The 19,039-nt window shown below is 40.2% G+C and overlaps 1 protein-coding gene across 1 annotated transcript in view; it reads left to right on the forward strand.

Annotated features, from left to right (window-relative positions):
- SIM1 (SIM bHLH transcription factor 1) overlaps positions 1-19,039 on the forward strand; it is a 74,613-nt gene that overhangs the window by 16,734 nt on the left and 38,840 nt on the right. The window contains exon 9 of the mRNA XM_065911621.1: positions 241-388. Within this exon, the coding sequence (XP_065767693.1) occupies positions 241-388 (148 nt within the window). The remainder of the gene's footprint in view (positions 1-240; positions 389-19,039) is intronic.

A 19,039-nucleotide genomic window follows, 5' to 3' on the forward strand; every position in this document is an offset into this window, starting at 1 on the left:
CCCAACTTTTAAGTGTTCCCCTCTTTTTTTTTTTTTTTTTTAAATTCTTGAGGGACCGGAGGACTCCATGCAACTCAACAGGACGAACTGTTCGTTTGGGAATGTTCTGGATGTCCCTCCTGCCCGGGCGCGGCTCTTAGGGCTCCCCGGGGCCCTGCACTCCCCTCCGCCGGGGAGAACATTTGGGCCGATTCAGGAGCAAGTCTGTTCACCACGAGCCGTCTTCCCTCTCTCCATCAGTGCTGGTGAAGGGGCAGGTCACCACCAAGTACTACCGGTTCCTGGCGAAGCGCGGCGGCTGGGTGTGGGTGCAGAGCTACGCCACCATCGTGCACAACAGCCGCTCGTCCAGGCCGCACTGCGTCGTCAGCGTCAACTACGTCCTCACGTGAGTCCTACGTCGTCACGTCTGGGACCACGCGGCCCCCGCCCGGGACGCTGGTCTCCACGAGGGGGCAGGGGGTGGACGCGACCATGACAGGCGTCGCTGGGGTCCGCTGGGAAGGGTCGGGTTTGACCCCGAGCGCTGAGTGCGCTGGGAGGTGGCAGCTCTGGCCCTTTCACCATCATGAAGAGCCGTCCTTCTGTTCCAGAGAAAGATTTAGGAGTTTTCCCCTTCGCAGTCTATTTTTGATTTCTACTCTCTCTTTTTTAACCTTTTCAGCGCACTCTTAAATACGATTAAATATGGCAGGAAGAGAGAGGAAGGGAGGGAGGGAAAGAGAGCGAGCTCGGGAGAGAGAGGAGGAAGGGTCCCGGGTACGGAGCCATTTATAGTGAACAAACAGGACATCTGTTTCACTTTTCAGAGCTGGGTTTGAAGTGCTTAATTTTAACCAGAGTCTCCACTCAAAGTCCAGAGTTCTGAGAGAGTGATTCCGTCCCTGAACCACAAAGAGGGTTTAAGTGACCAGGAGGGTCTAACTTTAACCTCTAGAAAGTGAAGAGACCCCACGGGAGCTAAGGCTGCAAGTCGTGGCGGGGCGCGCCGGTCGCCCTGTCCTCTCTAGGTGAGGGGCCGGCCTGGAAGCCACCTGCCGCAGGGGGATGAGGCTGGCTGGGCGGCCGGGTGACCACACTGGGGCCTTATTCTTTCTGGAAACAGTCATCGTTTTTGTTTGCCAGTGTGGCCCTGTCGGCTGACCACATGTCCTGGTATGCTGCTGGTGAAGAACACACTTTGACTATCATGTTTGTGAAAGTAGAATTGCTTAGCGTTGAAGCCTTTATGAGGAACCCTTTGGTGTGCAGTTACCTCTTGTTGTTGTTTTTCATTTTTTAGTGCAGGTTGAAATTCTTGTGGTTTTAGAGAGCCTGAGCAGTTATTTACTTTGGAAGGTTGACACAACGAGCACTTAGTAGGAATGCTGTTTTGACAATAGAATGTTGGTTAAAGGGTACTATTTTGAATCAGACTATACTATTGGCCATGAGGAATAGATTAATTTCACATTCTTTTAAATTAGCAAATTAAAAATGTAGTAGTTGGAAATATTATGCTTGGCAATAAGATTATTTACTCTGCCCTGTTTAATAAGAAAATTTAATTCAGTAGACTTGGAAAATGAATTTGGCTTAAATGAGGATTCAGTGTTCAAGAAAAATAGCTGGTTATTAAGAAACTTTTTCTTTCTTTCATTTTAGTAAATGGTATTGAAATGGATGCTTTTAAGTTTTTGTAATAGCAAGAAGGCTGTGGATTTTAATACAGAGCAGAAAACATACCAATATTTGGGGTCCAAAACCATCTATTTTAATGAATGCAGCTTTTCATACTATTAAAATAAGCATAAGAGAAATGGCAAAATATAATTCATAAAACAAGCCACTTTGTGAAGCAGAAGTATTAAAGAGTGAAAAATTATGTCTGCTTACCATGGAAAGGAAACGGACATTCTTTAAGAAGGTGCTTTGTATGTCTGAGACATCACGAGCATTATACATACACTCTGTTCTCTGGTGGGTGCCTGTGGTTAGTAATCATTTTTTATCAAACAGCAGGGTATATAGTCACACAGCTCCATATAAATGATCAGAATGCAAGTTGGACCTCCCGATGGGTAAACTTAATTTATGTTTAGAGTCATTTTGAAATATTCTGTTTTGTTTTCCAGTGGGTAAGTGTACTTTCTTTCTTCTGTTGACTGTGTCATTCTTCACTTTACACACTTCTTCAGATTGCAGGATTAGGCTCCCAGCTTTACATCAGATTAAAAAGATGTAATGAAGATAAATGATTTACAGAAAAAAAATAGCATTGCACACGATTTTCTGAATGTTTTATACTGCTGAATGAAAAGAGAAATAAACACACAGAAGCACACAAGATGAAAAGCTGAAATTGATTACCCTTTTATGAGTCTCAGCTCCAATTCTTTGTATAAAAATTCTGAGAACAATTTTTATAGCTGTAAATGTGGAAATTGCCTTAGATGGAATGTCATCAAGTGGCTCTGTGTGTGTTGACAGGATTTTCATAATGAACAGGTTGCAGTTTGTTTGATGTGTATGTCACACATCTGGCTGGAAGTTACTAATTTACATTGTCTTAGCAAATTAAATAGATGGCTATTGATTCTCTATGGTAGCAGTGAACTACCACATACATTTGTTTTCAGGGCTAGTTCTCTATGAAGCCTGAGAATGATAAGTGAATTCCTTTCAAATACACTACCTCAAACGATACACTGCAAACCACAAGCCCCTCCAAATAACTTGACAGGCCAGATGTTTCCCAAATATAGACATTTTAATAGCATATATTGTGAGGGGGCTTTCATGTCATGAAAGTAGAGAGAATTTTAGATAATCATTGGTCAAATGAAAGTGTGACATGTTGGTGGGAGCTACATTCCTAAAAAACTCATTTTTCTGATTTCCTGATGGTAAATTTATTGTTCAAGTTAAAATATGCCTAGAAAAATCAGTCATTATTATCTGACAAAAACAATGATGAATAGAAATATTCAGTTACCTTGTTTTCATTAGTGGCTGTGACAGTGAATGTAGGAATTTTAGAGGCAGGTGGTACTTACACTGGCCTTGTATGACCACTGTACAAAATGTTGATATTCTGAAATCTGTAGAAAAAAGGAGAAGACACTATGATAAAATTTTTAAAATTCTCTTAGTTTTTCTCTAAGTCTTTGAGGTTCCTTGAAGCTTGTGTAGCTCTTCATTAAGGGCTATCCCTCCCCCTAAAAAACCCCAAAACAGGAAAAAAACACCCCAAAACTGACCAGCTCATGACTCTCTATAAGGCGCACATACCCTGTTAGCTTTTAAAAAAAACCTTTCTATAAACTTCGAGTGCCCACAGGCTTTGAAATAAGTGTTAAGGATGACAGGCTGACAAGGCCCTACTCCCTAATTATTTTCAAGAGGAGAGTTGAATGGAGCTAGTGTCTAGCTAGTAACAGTGACTGTGGGCCAAGTCCAGAGACATGTGGAGAGTGAAAAAAGAGCATACTGTGTAAAGCCTAAGTCATTTTCTTGAATTTGTATTTCCTTGAGTTTGTTTAATTAGTAGTATTAATTATTCATAGGCAGTTCAGATGGAAAACATTAATACTCAATGTGAAGAAAATTGAAAATGTGGAACACCCAATAAACTATGAAAAGTAATTTTTAGAAAAATGAATGGACTTGATTCTCTTTATGTTTTAAAAACAAACTTTTATAATCTACTCTTAAGGATAAGCCAATAAGATATAAAAATTTCATTTTAAAATTTATAAAATAGAATTTTCATAAGTACAAAAAGGTTGAAAAAGTAGTACAATAAATATCCGTATACACGTCATCTATAAGCTTTATGTTTCTCTCTTCCTCTCTGTATGTCTATTTGTGTATGCGCTTTTTCCTCTGCTGAATAATTTTAAAATAAACTACAGACATCATGATACATCATCCTTAAATAACATTCTCTTACATAGCCATTGCACCATTTATGATGGCACATTTAAAGTGTTCAAATTACAGTGTGTAGAAGGTTGCAAAAATATACATGAGATCTAGTCTACCGATGCCATTAAAGACAGTCTGCCACTGAAATTCATCAAGTACTCACTGATGTGTGATCTCATTTAAGCTGATTGATAGATGATATATTATGAGGGGACATAAAAACCCCTTGTCCTTTTCTGTAGCATATAGTGGTAAAATGTTAGTGTATTTTAAACTAGACTTCTAATGGGAATTGTAAGCAATACAATCTCATATTTCACTTGGAAAGTAAAAGAGAAGATTTTCGAGAGTGATTTGGTAATTTTGGAATCAGATACTTTTAATATCTTCAACCATTTTTTTTGTTGGTAAAGAAGCCTTCTCTGTTTATGTCTAAGTTTAGGATGGAACAGTATTTTAGTGGAAAATCTCACATCCTGTTTTAGAGATTCATTGAACATATAGAAGAAGGTAATTTTCTGTGTTACAGTTTCTATCTTAGTATTAGAGAAGGCAGAACAAATAGAGACAATTTACATTAGAGGTCCTTATAACTTGCTATCTACTGATAATCTTGTAAATTTGTAGATAAATTAGGGCAAATGGCGAAGGAGCCATACTTCCTTCATGGGGAAGGGGGGAAGAAGAGGATATCTACATTGTAATTATTGCAGATCCCATAATTTTTGCTCTTCTTTGCATAAAACCATTGTTTTCACAATTAAAACGGTTTTTTAAGTGTTAACACACTTCGTGAATATAAACCTTATGTATCCTTACCATAAAGCAATAAACATAATATGCTCATATTAGTTTGCTCTTTCAAGTGTGTTAAGAGTGTTGAGTTAATTTGAGCACTTAAATTTTTTAAAAAAATTTAATTAACTTAAAGGCCCAGTGATATTATTGTTGTTACTACTAGGAAATTTTTAAAAATGTATTCTAAAAACTTGACCGATAATTTGAGTAGTTATAAAAAATGAGTAGTTTTTGAGTAGTTATTTTTCTGGTTAGCAAAACCACTCTTTTATATTACAAATAATGTCAAATGAATCACCTTTTGACTTAGCAATCTACATCAAAATGTAAAATAATTTACTCTTGTGCCTCAGGTCGATGGAGCACTCGTTGAGTAGATTTAATGTTTTTGATCATTAAAAATAATAATTATATACCAATGTATACTCTCAAATTAGGATTGATCCTTAATTGTGTTGAATTATTATTATGATAAAATTGAACATCAAAACCCCTTGTCCTTTTCAAAGGACTTGTTATGTAATTGAATTGTCATAGAGACAAGTTGAAGTCACATTTGTATGGATAGTACTTTTTGACAATCAACGCTATTAGTAGTAATTAATAGCAATTTTATAACTACCAAAACAGTTTGTTAAAGGAGAGAGCTGGGACATTTAGTCAATTTTACAGTGCCTAATACCAGTACTCATTTAAATAATCTTACCTTTCATATACTTTTCACTAATTGTAATTCTTTTGTCAAAATGATCATATATAGTCTTGAATTCATCATTTATACTCAACATTTTTCCCCGTGTTGAATTCACATTTCTTTAAAGTGCTGTCGCATTCATTACTTCATTTGTTTTTTTGACAGCTCTGTGTGGTGGTTGGGGCCAGGATCACACTCCCCATTTCCTATGTGAGGAAGCTGAGGTCAGGTCTGTTGAGTAAGTGGTGAAGCCAGGGTTAAAGCCTGGAGTGTTGACTGCATCCCCTGGTTCTCTGTATGGGGTTGGGGGCTGGGAGAAAATGTCTGGGAAAGAGGAATGGGTTTAAATGAGTAAGGCCTGCAGGGTTAGGCTACCCAACTTCTGGATAGGCTTTCATCTGAACTCATGATGGAGCAAAACGCTGCTTCACAAGTATTGATAAGTATAGATGTTGACAGTTTAGGGGGTTAAATTAGCAGTGCTACCTTCTCAATGACATACAGTTAAGGATGTATCTTTTTTCCCCTTAAGGACATTTTTATTTTGTAAGAAAAAAATGTGGCCTGCAAACATTTTTGCTCTATCAAATTGTTTGTTTTTAGATTACATAGATACAAAATTGATATTACTAATTATTCTATTTCTATAACTAGACAACATTTTATGTTCTTGACAAACAAAAGCCATTGAGTTGGCAAACCAACTCATCCTTTAAAAAAAAAAATGACATAAGGTACTAAATTACCTCCTGTGGCAGCAGACTATTTCCTAGAGAGAGAGAGAGTAGGTCGGCATTGGGGCAGGGGCAGCATTGGCTCTATTCTGTTTTTGAAGGAGAAGGGCAGAAAAGGTTGTCTCCTGGGGACACTGTTCAGAGGCTGGGGATGGAGAACTTCCCAGCATGCTCTGGGCAGGCATGTCATCCTCTGGTCCTTTGGTGATGCTGCTGTCTGGCTGCCCCCCCTTGCACAGGCCTCTCTGGCTTTCTCTCCTCCCTGTGTTGTTACCCTGACCTGGAGCGCACTGTCTCTCAGGACCTCCCCTTTACTTCCTGGGTGGAAGCCACTTGGTGCTGACCAAATGACCAGCCCGACAACTCGTCTCTGGCTGTTCAGAGGGGAAAAGGTTCTGATCTTTGAGTCACATCATGGAAAAACGTGAATGGATGGACAAATTCAAAATAAGGCTTTACTGGAACTCCAGAGAAGCATGATTTGTCTTCTGACTTAGTGTAGTCATGAGGCAAACACTGTTATGTTTCATATAAGATATGTGTTGGGGGTGGATTATGTGTATCTTTTTTTAAAAAATTGAAGTATAGTTGATTTCCTTTTTTTGGATTATGCATATCTTGATAATTTAGTAAAAGACTGCTACTTTCTTCCTCTTATCCAAGGCTTTCCTCTCTGTTTTCTGTTCTCATTGGCTTGTGACCTCTTGCCGATGAGCAGGTGGTGATTGAAAGCTCATTTGGGCTGAAGTGCCAGTGTATGTGTTTAAGCTACCATGCAAAAAGGGTTGGTTGGAGTTTGGATGGAACCTGGAAATATCTGGATGCCTATGAATGGAGGAATTTAACATTCTGCTTTGTCTAAGGGAGTAACTTCCCACTTCCTTTTCTCTGCCATAGACATCCAAGGGCCAGGGAGCTGCAAGGGGTGAGAGATGATCCATGGTGAGGGCAGAGCTAAGGGCCACGAGAGAGGAACCTGCTTTTGTTGGGCATTGACAGCGTTTGTGGTCTGACAGAGTCTGAGCCATCTGTTTACCATCTGTGACCTAACTCTGGGAAGTTATATTGCACTGGAATTGTGATTTTGCTTTTTTGAAAGCACAGTATGATGTGAAGCAACCTGCAAGGGAAAGGCACGGACTTTGGTGTCAGATGTATCTGGGTTCAAACATGCACTGCTGCACAACAGCTGTGATACCCTGAGCACGGCTCTGCTCTTTGATCCTCTGTTTTCCCATCTGTGAAATGGAGACATCTGCACACACTTTTTAAGGGTGGTGTGCATGCTCAGTGGTGTCTGACTGTTGGCAACTCCATGGACTGTAGCCTACCAGGCTGCTCTATCCATGGGATTTTCCAGGCAAGAATACTGGCGTGGGCTGACATTTCCTCCTCCAAGGGATCATCCCGACCCAGGGATTGAGCCTGAGTCTCCTGCATTGCAGGCAGATTCTTTGCCACTGTGCCACTTGGAAAGCCATTTTTAAGAACTGGAAAGGATTAAATGAGACTACAGTAGCTGGCAGAAGGGAGGTGTTCCTAATATCTTAACTCTTGTTTTGAAGGGACTTCCTGGCAGCTCAACTCTTGCCAGCTATATGACATCAACTGATATACTTTGAAAGAAGATGAATAATTCCCTCTTTAATTTGGATTTCAAAATCCTGGAATCCACAAATTTAAGTGCCTATTTTCTTTCCCTTCCTCAGTCCTTCCATTCACACCCCTCCAAGCTTTGTGCTGTTTGCGTGTGGTAACTTCTGTAGTTTGGTTAAGTTCTAGACCAGGGGTCCCCCCTTTTGGGATCTAATGCTTGATAATCTGAGGTGGAGCTGATGTAATAATAATAGAAATAAAGTACACAGTAAATATAATGTGCTTTAATCATCCTGAAGCCATCCCACCCCAGGTCCATGAAAAAAAATTGTCTCCCATAAAAGTAGTCCCTGGTACCAGAAAGATTGGGGACTGCTGTTCTAGAGGGAGCTGAGATTTCTGCTTGGACAGAGATAAACCAGCATTTCCTAAGTGCCTTACATGGTGAAATGGTGCTTTACAGGGCCAAAGAGCATTCTAAGAAATTAAACTTTAATCAGATTTCTGAAGTTAGTTTAGTTGGAACCAGTGTTATGTCAATTTTACCAAATCAGTAATTATAATTTAAAGAGAATAAAACCTATGACACCGGTACTGCTGATGACTAGTGGAGCCTTTCGTGTGATCCCCATCTCTCTCCATGGACTGATATGGCTATCTCACCAGTGTTTTTCAGAGGATGGCAGATTGCAGTGATTTATTGGGTATATACATGAAGCTGAGGTCTTGGCTTCTCTTGGGTAGTTTACAATTTAGTTGACAAAATAAGAGTTTCACTTAAATATTTAAACACTCAGATTGGCCTGTTTGAGCTGATGTGATCCACTTGCAGTATTTGCTAAGGGCACAGAATTCAAAAGAGCTTGACATGAGGGTAGAGCTATCGGGAAAGGAGTAGAATTTTAAGGGTTGGATGCAGAGGTTGGGTCTTTTGAGATAAAACAGTGCCTTCTACACATTTGTCCCATTGCTCTTTTTCCAATAAGTATTCTTGGGACAGGCTTCCCAGGTGGCACTGGTGGTAAAGAACCCGCCTGCCAATGCAGGAGACATAAGAGACCCAGGGTCAATCCCTGGGTCAGGAAGATCCCCTGAAGAAGGGCATGGTAACCCACTCCAATATTTTTACCTGGAGAATCCTATGGACAGAGGAGCTTGGCGGGCTACAGTCCATGGGGTCACAATGAATCAGATACGACTAAAGCAACTTAGCAGCCGCAGCATTCCTGTGACAGTTAGTATCACTCTTCCAATTTGATCCAACCATGCTTGTCCACTGCTGTTGTCTAAGATGAATTTCTTTCTGTCTCTACCTTTTTACCTGAACTGTTTTGATGTAACTGAGTGCATTCCATCAAGATAGGAAACTGTTTTCCCCAAGGCTCTTACCTTCCTCAAATGAATGCTAGTGTATCTTCAACATGTTCATCTGATGTTAGTAATAAAAATATATTTTTTAGCACCCAGGTATAGAACACCATTTTAAAAATTTTAAGGGATTAATATTCTGCATCAAACATAAATCTTATTGAAATGAATACACAATGGTGCCACAGTGGTGTAATGGTTCTATTTTAGATATTATTTGTAAGGAGCAAATGTGAGATGTGTGTTAGAATAACAAAAAGCAGCAGACTGGAGGAGAGAAAGGTGCAAAGAACCTGTGTGGCCAGCTCCAGACTGCAGGATGGGAAAGCCGCCTTCAAGCTGCATTTGATGTTGTAATTCTACTGTTAGAATATGATGCAGCCTAACCTCTAGGTTTCTTACTTTCTTGTTTCAAACTCTGATAGTCATAGGGATGTTTTACAAGATAATTGAAACATGTGTTATGAAGTGAGATATCACTACATTTTTATTATATAGCTTTTATTATAAGCAATATAGCTTATTAGTTAAGAGTTTGGGCTCTGGGTCTATTGCCTATTTAAATCCCAGTGATGCCATTCTGGGACTATGGGAAAAAATTGCCTACCTTCACTGTCTTTTCTTTTTTTAATCTGTAAAATGTGGGTAATGATTATATCTACCTTATAGAGTCACTGTGAACATTGCATGAGATAATGTGTGAGGTTCTTGGAACTATGCCTGATTACAAAGTAAGAAGGGTTAGGTGTGAGTTATTAGGGTGATTATTTCAGTGAAATTGAAGAGAATACTTTTTGGCCTACCTGTACACATGGAATAAATGTGAATAAATGGAATAAATGTGAGTCTTTGGGCTGAAGGAGGGACAGCACAACTCAGGAAGGCTGAGGGTTGCCCAGGAATGAAAAGTCAGCAAACATTCTGATGCATCTGGAAAGGGTTGTGAGACTCTCCTTCAGCTGGTTAGGGCTAGTGGCTCTTCAAGCATTTATATAAATGATTTATTGAGCATCTGTAATGTGTCAGGCACAGTGCTACGTTCTGGGATCATCAAAATGAACAAGACAATACCTGCAGGAAAAGAAATAAGTGCCAGGCAGTAGAGTAGTTTGATTTCCCCCTTGGCTTACTGACAACCGAGATTCCTTCCTGGAGGGAAGTGAGTGATTCCACCCACATTAGAAAGAAGAGGGCCCCAAGTACCTTAGGACTGTTAGGACGTCCCTGGGGGATTAGCTTGTAGGGGCGGTCAGACTCCCCTCTGGTTAGGAGATGGGATGGATGGGAGGAGCTGGGCCCCTGGAGAGAGCTGTGTGTGTGTGCATGCGTGTGTGTGTGTGTGTGTGCATGCGTGTGCGTGTGTGTGTGTGTATGTGTGGAGATCATGACTGGCAGCAGAGTAACTGATTGCAGCTAATGAGTCCAACTTGAATACTCACAAGGACAGTACCCAGGACAGGTCCTGTGTATCTCATTACCTGAGCCGCAGAGAGAACAGCTGTTCCCAGGCTGATTTCTGTCCTGTTGGAAAGATGTTGGACAGCTCTCTGTCTGCTTTGAATGGGATTTTTGAGTATTTTGTGGGGCTGACTTCTAATAGGATTATGAAGCTCAGCAAATTGTAAATTAGAGAATCTCTCTAGAGTTAAAATAGTCTTTGCAGATTTATTACATTTTTAGAAAGTGTCACTAATTATTTTAAGTTTTCATAGTACTTTAAGCTTTTCTCTAGTAAAGGGTAACTCCCAGATTGTCTTGCCCTGGAGAGACTGGAAGATGATGGTCTGCTCGAGCTGAAGGAGGGATGAGAAGGTGCTCTCTTGCCTGGAAAGGTTAGGGAGGAAGAAGGATTCATGTGTGAGGGGTGGCTCTTTGTGCCACAGGCTCAGAGAGACCAAGTGACTTAGCCAGTACAACACAGCTCATGAGTGAGCATACTAACCCAGGGCCTAGACTCCAGAGCCTACCTGATTTCCTGTTGGGCTTCTGTCTTTAAGCTGGCAACTGTACTAGGATGTTGTTGTTCAGTTGTTCGGTTGTGTCTGACTCTTTGCAACCCCATGAATGGCCAGGTTTGCCTGTCCTTCATGCTTTCCTGGGAGTTTGTTCAGACTCATGTCCATTGAGTCAGTGAAGCCATCCAACCATCTCATCCTCTGTCGTCCCCTTCTCCTCCTGCCCTCAATCTTTCCCAGCATCAGGGTCTTTTCCAATGAATAGACTCTTTGCATCAGGTGGCCAAAGTATTGGAACTTCAGCTTCAGCATCAGTCCTTCTAATGAATATTCAGGATTGATTTCCTTTAGGATGGACTTGTTTGATCTCCTTGCTGTACAGGAGACTCTCAAAAGTCATACGAGGGTGAAACATATGAAATTGCCATTTCTAGACATTAGAGTAGTTCAAAATTAACAATTTCATACAATTCCACCTATTGCTCAGGAATTGATAGGATGTTTTACAGAGATCTTTACCAAGGTCTGTGGACAGTTCACTCTCTTGTACAATATGGGGTCTCCATTGCTTTCCAGTCTGGATACACTCAGAACCAGTCAGCTCACCCTCCATACCCCAGCCCTCTCCCCTCCACCAGTTTAAGCACCAACATTTAAGACATGTTCACACAGCTGCAAGCTGTATGCATCACCTATAGATCATTATTTTATTTAGAACATCTCTAATGTTTTACCAGGATTCAAATGCAAGCTGCTGTCTTTACTAGAAGAACATCTTTGCTTTGATTGATTGCTAAATAGATAGAGCTTGTGAAAGGATCTCTCTCTCTCTTTTTTTTCCCTGGGATTTCTTGTTCAAACAGAATTTGTTGTATCCACATCAGTAAAGCCATGCTAATAATAGGGGCTGCTGGCTAGATCGTGGAAACAGCCTCATTACGTTGAACTGGATGTCATATTGGTACCCATTAAGGTGGAATTCCCTCTGTGTTTGTACTTTTAAACCCAAGTCCCTTGCCACTTAAACATCTCTCTGAGAATAGCAACATTCTCTGGTGACACAGTCTGAGAATGTGCTGGCTCTGTCCTCCTCCTACTGAAAACCACGATAAAAATAGAATCCTGGATTCAGGGCATTTTTAGGGGTTTCAGTTTGCTGCCGCTTCTCGGCCATTCATTTCACTCTCTACGCTTGTGATGACTAATGTGTTCTGATGGCTGAAGGTAAGGAAGGACCCACAAGATTTACTTCTTTCAGCACTCCCATTAATTGCTATTGGAGTCCAAATATACAGCAGGAAAAGAGCAGCATTTTTTTCCCTCCAGAATTAACTGAATGCAACACAAGAGTTTTCATTTTAATTTTTAAAAGCCGTTAAGAGACTAATAGCATCACGGCATTTCTATTAGCTGTTGAAATCTTACTATCATCCTGGCAAAGTGAAGTTATTTGTTGTGCTAAATTTGGGTAATGGACCCCTGCAGGGTTACAGCTCAGGAATGCTGGGAGGATGAAGCCCACAAAAGGGAGGGCGGAGTGGGTGTCAATCTCATTCCTCCAATTAAAGCAGTCAAAGAAATAGCCAAGTGCAGGGTGGCATTTATTGTGAGGGCTAATTGAAAACCAGAGGAAAATATTGAGACGCTACATGGCATTTCACATTATAATCTCTTTTCTATTTGTGTCTCATCTCCATTGACTCAATAGGACCTTCATTATAAACACATTTCTATCATTAGATTCCGCTTAATTTCTGTGGCTGTAATTAAGAGGATGGTAAGAAACATTTGAGAGCATAGTCCTCGCTACTGAAAATGGATGGCATGGTTCTTGAATTCACCTGGCAGGTTTTTTCCCAGTGCCTTCTACATGCCAAGCTCTTTGGTGAGACCCTGTTATGACCAAGACAGACAAGGTTGCTACCCTCATGGAGCATGATTTAGTGGGAAGAAATAGACAGTACTTATAAACAAAGAAATATGTTGTGTGATGTTGAAAAATGAAAGGAAAAAGATTAAGCAGGACAAAGAGATGGAAGTGGTCAGGGAAGGCTTCTCTGAGGACTCTTAAATGAAGGGAGGGAGGCCGCCATATGGAGGCCTGCAGGGAGAACATTTCCACAGCGAGAAGCAAGTGCAAAGGCCCAGAGGTGGAAACCATCTGGGTCAGTTGATGAACAGAGGAGGTGTGGCTGGAGCAGAAAAAGAGAGGGGAAGAACAGAAAAAGATAATGCTATAATAGGCAGAGTCAGATCATGTTGGGAAGCCATTGGAGAGTTTTGAGCCAAAGGCATGGCATGAAGTAATAGAAGCTTTGAAAGGATCATCTGGCTGATGAGGAGAGTAAGCTTCGGGGTGGGTGATGGGAAGAGGCAGGGAGACCAGGTAGGGAGTGATTATAATCACCTAGAGGAAGGAAAATGATGGCTTGAAAGAAGGAGGTAGTGGTGAAGGGTCAGGTTCAGGATGTTTTCAAGGCAGACTGATGGGGTTTGCAGATGGATTGGATATGAGTTGTGGAAAAAATAGGAGTCAAGAATGGCAGCCTCAGTAACCTGAGTGAATAATGGGAAGAAATAGATTTGTAGGAAAGGGCAGCAATCAAGGGTTGTATGTGGACATGTTTAGTTTGAGATGCCTGTTATTCATCAAAGTGAAACATCAGGTAGGCAACTGGATCTGGGTGTCTTGGAGTCTGAGGAGGTCTGAGCTAGAGATGGGGATCATCAGCATATGGAATTTAAAGCCAGCAAAGGGACTGAGATCACTAGGGGGCGGACTGGAACAGAGAAGCAGCCTGAGGACCAAGCCCTGCACCCGGAGTGGTATAGAGTCTGCAGGAACAGAAAGTGCCCAAGAGGAGGCCGGAAGGAAGCAAGCAGTCAGGGGTGGGGATGGGAGTAGTTTGGTGAAATATATGCAGTCAGGGCAGTTCCTGGGGCACGTGTGAATTTTGTCTTTGGAATGTTCCCTCTCTTTTCAGTGGTTTTCTATTTTCCCTGTGGTGGCCTTTCTTTCCTCTGATTCTTTTAGTTTCTCTCATCCCTGATAACAGTTGCTCTAGTTCTCAAAGTGTGGTCCCCTGACTGGCGGCATCAGCACCATCCAGGAGCTTGTTAAAAATTCAAATTGTGAGCTCCATCCTAGACCTGCAGATGAGAGGCTCTAAGAAGTGGAGCCTTGCAAGCTGTGTTTTCATACATTTTTCATGTGCTTCTGATGCAGGCAGAAATTTGAGAATCACTGCTTTAGGGAAAGGAACTGATAAACTGAATCAATGAAAGATGATAGATGAGGCTTACCCTGTTATCCTTTCCTGAGCCATCTGTCTGCAGCCAAAGAAATAAATGTCTAATGACAGATTTTGAGCATCAACCAGTAGACTATTCTTGAGGCATCTTCATGGGAGCCAAGGAAACTTCTCCATCCCTACAAATCATAAAAGCAGGCAGCTGCCTATTTGCCTATCCTGTCTTTAGAGTGGGCTCTATTTATAACTATGTATTCTATATAGTATTATACAAGCTCACCAGCTCCACATATGGCAATGATGAAAAATTTAGCATTCTAATGGGCAATCCAAAGTCTCTAGCAGCAGTTCAGAACTTATTTTGTTACAACATAACTTACCTATCAGCCAATTTAAAATAAAACCTGAATACCAAGGTACATAATAATAATAACAGAACATTTGTTGAGTTGTAAATTCTTATTCGTAAAATACATGTCAAATTTATTTTAGCTGTTTAAATAGTAGAGTTTAATGTATATTTAGTTAAGCATTACAGTAGTAAGGACTTAAGGAGATTAGAAATAAATGAATCCAATTAAAGAACACGTCTGTGAGATTTGATATGTCATAGGTATGAATGAACTGTTTGCTCAGCAACTGTAAAGAAACCATTAAATGATTAACTATCTAGAATAGGTTTAATCAAGAATAAATGCTATAGGACGTATTTTAAAATATTTAAGTTAAACAAATGAAGACTTGTGCATTTGAAAACACAGCATCACACCATCACACCATCATTGTTTGCTGCATCTTTTCCCAGCGAGTTTGAAGCCTGAGCTTCACCTTTTCTGTGATCTGCACAAATGCCAGGGTCTTGTGTTGTGTGGAAAAGGGCAGAGCTCCCAGCAGTGTCATGAGGCTTGGCCTTGTAGGGCCTCCTCAAACACTGTGGGGAATTGGGGGACCCTGGGATCTTGAGGATAGGATTTGTTTGTATGTGTGTTAGTTGCTCAGGCATGTCTGACTCTTTGCCACCCTTCTCTTTGACACCAGAGGAGCCTGCTAGGCTCATCTATCCATGGAATTCTGTAGGCAAGAACACTAGGGTGGGTTTCCATTCTCTTCTCCAGGGGATCTTCCCAACTCAGGGACTGAATCCAGATCTTCTGCATTGCAGGCAGATGCTTTACCATCTGAGCCACCAAGGAACCCCAGGATTTGTCTACAGCCAAAGAAATAAGTGTCTAATGATAGATTTTGAACATCAACCAGTAGATTGTTTTGAGATATTTTCATGGGAGCCAAGGAAACTTCTCAGTATTGTGGGAAGATGATTTCTTTGTGATTACAGGTTTCTTTTCTGTTCCTGGAGTTTGTGTAGAGTTGAAAACAGGAGGTATGCTCTTTCACCCTCTCTGCCAAAAGGTTTTAGGGTTTAGGAATCAACTTTCTAAGGGTCAGAAGAACTAGGTGAGCAAGCTACTCCTGTGAGAATGGAACCTCAACCAATTGTAAGGGGTTAGTTGAGGGGTTCCCCCATTATTCATCTATCACAGATATTGGAAGATCTCTAAAGAGAAGATATATTTTTAAAACATCAGTTTCATAAATGACAGCAAAGGTGAAAGAGGGGGACAGAGAGGGTGGGGAGGTGAGACAGATGGAAACAGATAAAAAAGAGGGGTCAGAGTGACATGTATGCCTTTTATTCTTCTGTTTGTGGAAATTTCAAAACATAAGAAAAACTTGGTTGGTATTTGTATCATTTTTCTTTCTTTATATTTGGCTTTTTTTTTTCTCTAGAAGTAGACTCAGATTAGGGGTTCTCACGATGGGAGAGGAGACCAACAGTTTTTCCTTTATGCCTTTGATAAAAGAGGCAGCACATTTTGCATTTGTTTATTTGACTTTTAAAGATCACCTTCAGACAATAAGATATAGACTAGCTATAAGAGCAATAGGATTTGGAACTTTAGACCAGGAAAATTCACAAACACACCTAGACTTTAGTAGCCAGGTATAGAATGAATTTCTGAGCATAAAAAATTAAGTTCCTCAGAACAAAAAATGTGGCCCCAAAGTAGGGTTTATGCCATTTAAACAATGACAAATATGTCATTTATAACTCATGTGAAACTAAAGTGTTTTAAGAAACTCCATGGGGAGGCTTCCTTTTTTTCAATTATAAGTAATATTTTAAGTCATAGTCTCCAAAGAAGGAAACAAAATGCTCCATAGTTCACTTGAAAGCCTTTAGAGACAGATAATTCTAGAAGGTAGGAAGGGTGGAAAATAGATGAGAAAGTAAGTGAAATGGACAGGCACTGAGAGAGCAGAAGGACATGTGGACATTTAAAAATTATAAATGATGTGCATGAGATGTTGAACCTATGGGAGAAGTTTAGTCATGCTTTCTCTTTTGTAACCTAACATTATTCACAAAGAAGCAGCCCAGGCTTCTTCTATATAACGAAAAGAAATTGGGAAACCATAGGAGTGCCTGAAGTGTGCCTCAACTGGTGTTTCTTTTTCAAGAAATATTTTTCTGATTATAAAAGCCACACATGTTTATTATAGAAAAATTAAGGTAATGTGGAGTGTTATAAAGAGAATGTAAAGAGCATCATTAATCTATTTTCCCCATCTCTACTGTTTGCCTTTTAGTTTTTTGCCACCCAGTATATTACATGCTATGCTGTGTTTACTTGCTCAGTCGTGTCCAACTCTTTATCACACCCACATATATGCCTATACAGTACATGTCAATTTTTAAAAAGATAATTTTTCACTTTATCAGTAGTATTTCTAAATTAAGTAAAAAAAATGCATACTATTTTATCACAATGGTATGCCATAGTTAAATAATGCTTCTATTGTTGATTCTTATTTGCTTATTTACAATTAAATATAGGAAATTATGCTGATAAGCACCCTTGTTTATAGACTTTTGACACCCATCTCTGATTATTTTCATAAGATATAGAAGTGGAATTACTGGATTTAAGGTTTGGACACACCTAAGACTGTTGATAAAAACTGCTAGTTTATTCTCTTACTGGTAGTATGCATATATGCGTTTTTTCACCTTGTCTTCAGTGAGATTTATTGTCATTTTAAAAATCTTTGCTAATTTGAAAGGCAAAAATGACATCTGTTAGCTGATGAATTCACACAGGTTATTGCTAGTGAGGCTGAACCTTTAGAGAGTTATTTCTCAGCAATTTGTGCATTGTTTACAACGTTTTTATATTTTTCTATTGCATAGATATTTCTTACTGATTTTTAGGAGTGTATCTCTGGGGATTTAAAGCACTATTACTACTCACCCCCTTCAATGCGACTCTAATGGTTCTAAAGACATAGTTGAGGATGAAATTAATTTAGTATTCTAGTTTCCTTAATATCACATATGCCATGCTTGAATTACAACTTGATTTTTTAAAAAGTGCAGTTAGTTAATATACATACCACTAAAGTGGTAGCATATGATTTGTTTCTTTGATTTAAGATCACACAGAATTTCAGAATGATTATTATTAATTATGACCTGGGAATTTAAAAATCCCTCACATAAACTTGCTTACCTAGCAAATATTTCTTTCCCATATATGTAGAAAGTTTGGCCAGTTTTTAAATTTTGGGTCATTTGGATTGGAGAAGAATGACAGTTTATTGCAGTGAGAATTATTTTGTCAACCATTTGCAAGTGAGTGTTTGTTCTCTATCAGATATATTGCAAGACAGTAAACAGAGACATCAGAAGAGAAAAAATTTAGGAGGTTGTCGTTAGATGGGTTTCCCAGGTGGCACAAGTGGTAAAGAACCTGCCTGTCACTGCAGAAGACGTGAGACGTGGGTTAGATCCCTAGATCAGGAAGATCCCCTGGAGCAGGGCATGGCAATGCACTCCAGTATTCTTCTTACCTGGAGACTCCCATGAACAGAGAAGCCTGGTGGGCTACAGACCATGGGGTCGCAAAGAGTCCAACACAATTGAAGCGACTTAATATACAGGCACCCACACACATGCACATCATTAGATATTCCATTCATGTGAGAGAGAATGCGTGCCGAATGAGTGGTGGGGCAGTGACTGGTGTAGGAGCTCAGAAGAGAGCAGGGAGATATCACTGTGGCCAGTGAGGGGAAGGAAATAGTCAGGCGCAGCGTGTGCGGTCTTTACTTATCTATATTTCAGCTTGTGTCGTGGGTTTGCACAAATGCATTATGCTATCCTTGGGAAGATGGCTGGTTTTGCCACATCTCACGTTACAGTTCTTGACTTACTTTTTAGTTGCTGCTGTTTGCCTGTTGTCTATACCCCTGCCTTTCCTTCTTGAAATGACAACATGATGGTAAACCTTATTCACTATTATATAGTATTTACTGTCACATACGGGAAGGGTAAACCATCCTTTACCCTTGTGGGGATGCCCACTCCATAGCATGTAGGATGAAACCTACATAATGGAGCAGAAAGGGGTTTCTAGGCAGAGACAGTGTTTACATAAACCCAAGACTTTTGGGGAACTATTAAAATCGCCAAATCAAATGGAGAAAACCACAAGGAGCAAACACAAATCCACTTATTAGTATGAGACTATTACATTTCCAAGGGTGCCTTCGCCTAATTTCCCAGCAGATTGTCTTCATTCATGAACCCCTCACAGTATGGAATCCTCCTTATCAGCTATCTCTGCTGGGCTCCGTGGGAGCCTGAAAATGAAACAGAAAGTAGGTCTCTCTGCTGCG

The sequence above is a fragment of the Muntiacus reevesi genome, chromosome 19 (genome assembly GCF_963930625.1).
Source record: "Muntiacus reevesi chromosome 19, mMunRee1.1, whole genome shotgun sequence".
NCBI classification, from domain to species: domain Eukaryota; kingdom Metazoa; phylum Chordata; class Mammalia; order Artiodactyla; family Cervidae; genus Muntiacus; species Muntiacus reevesi.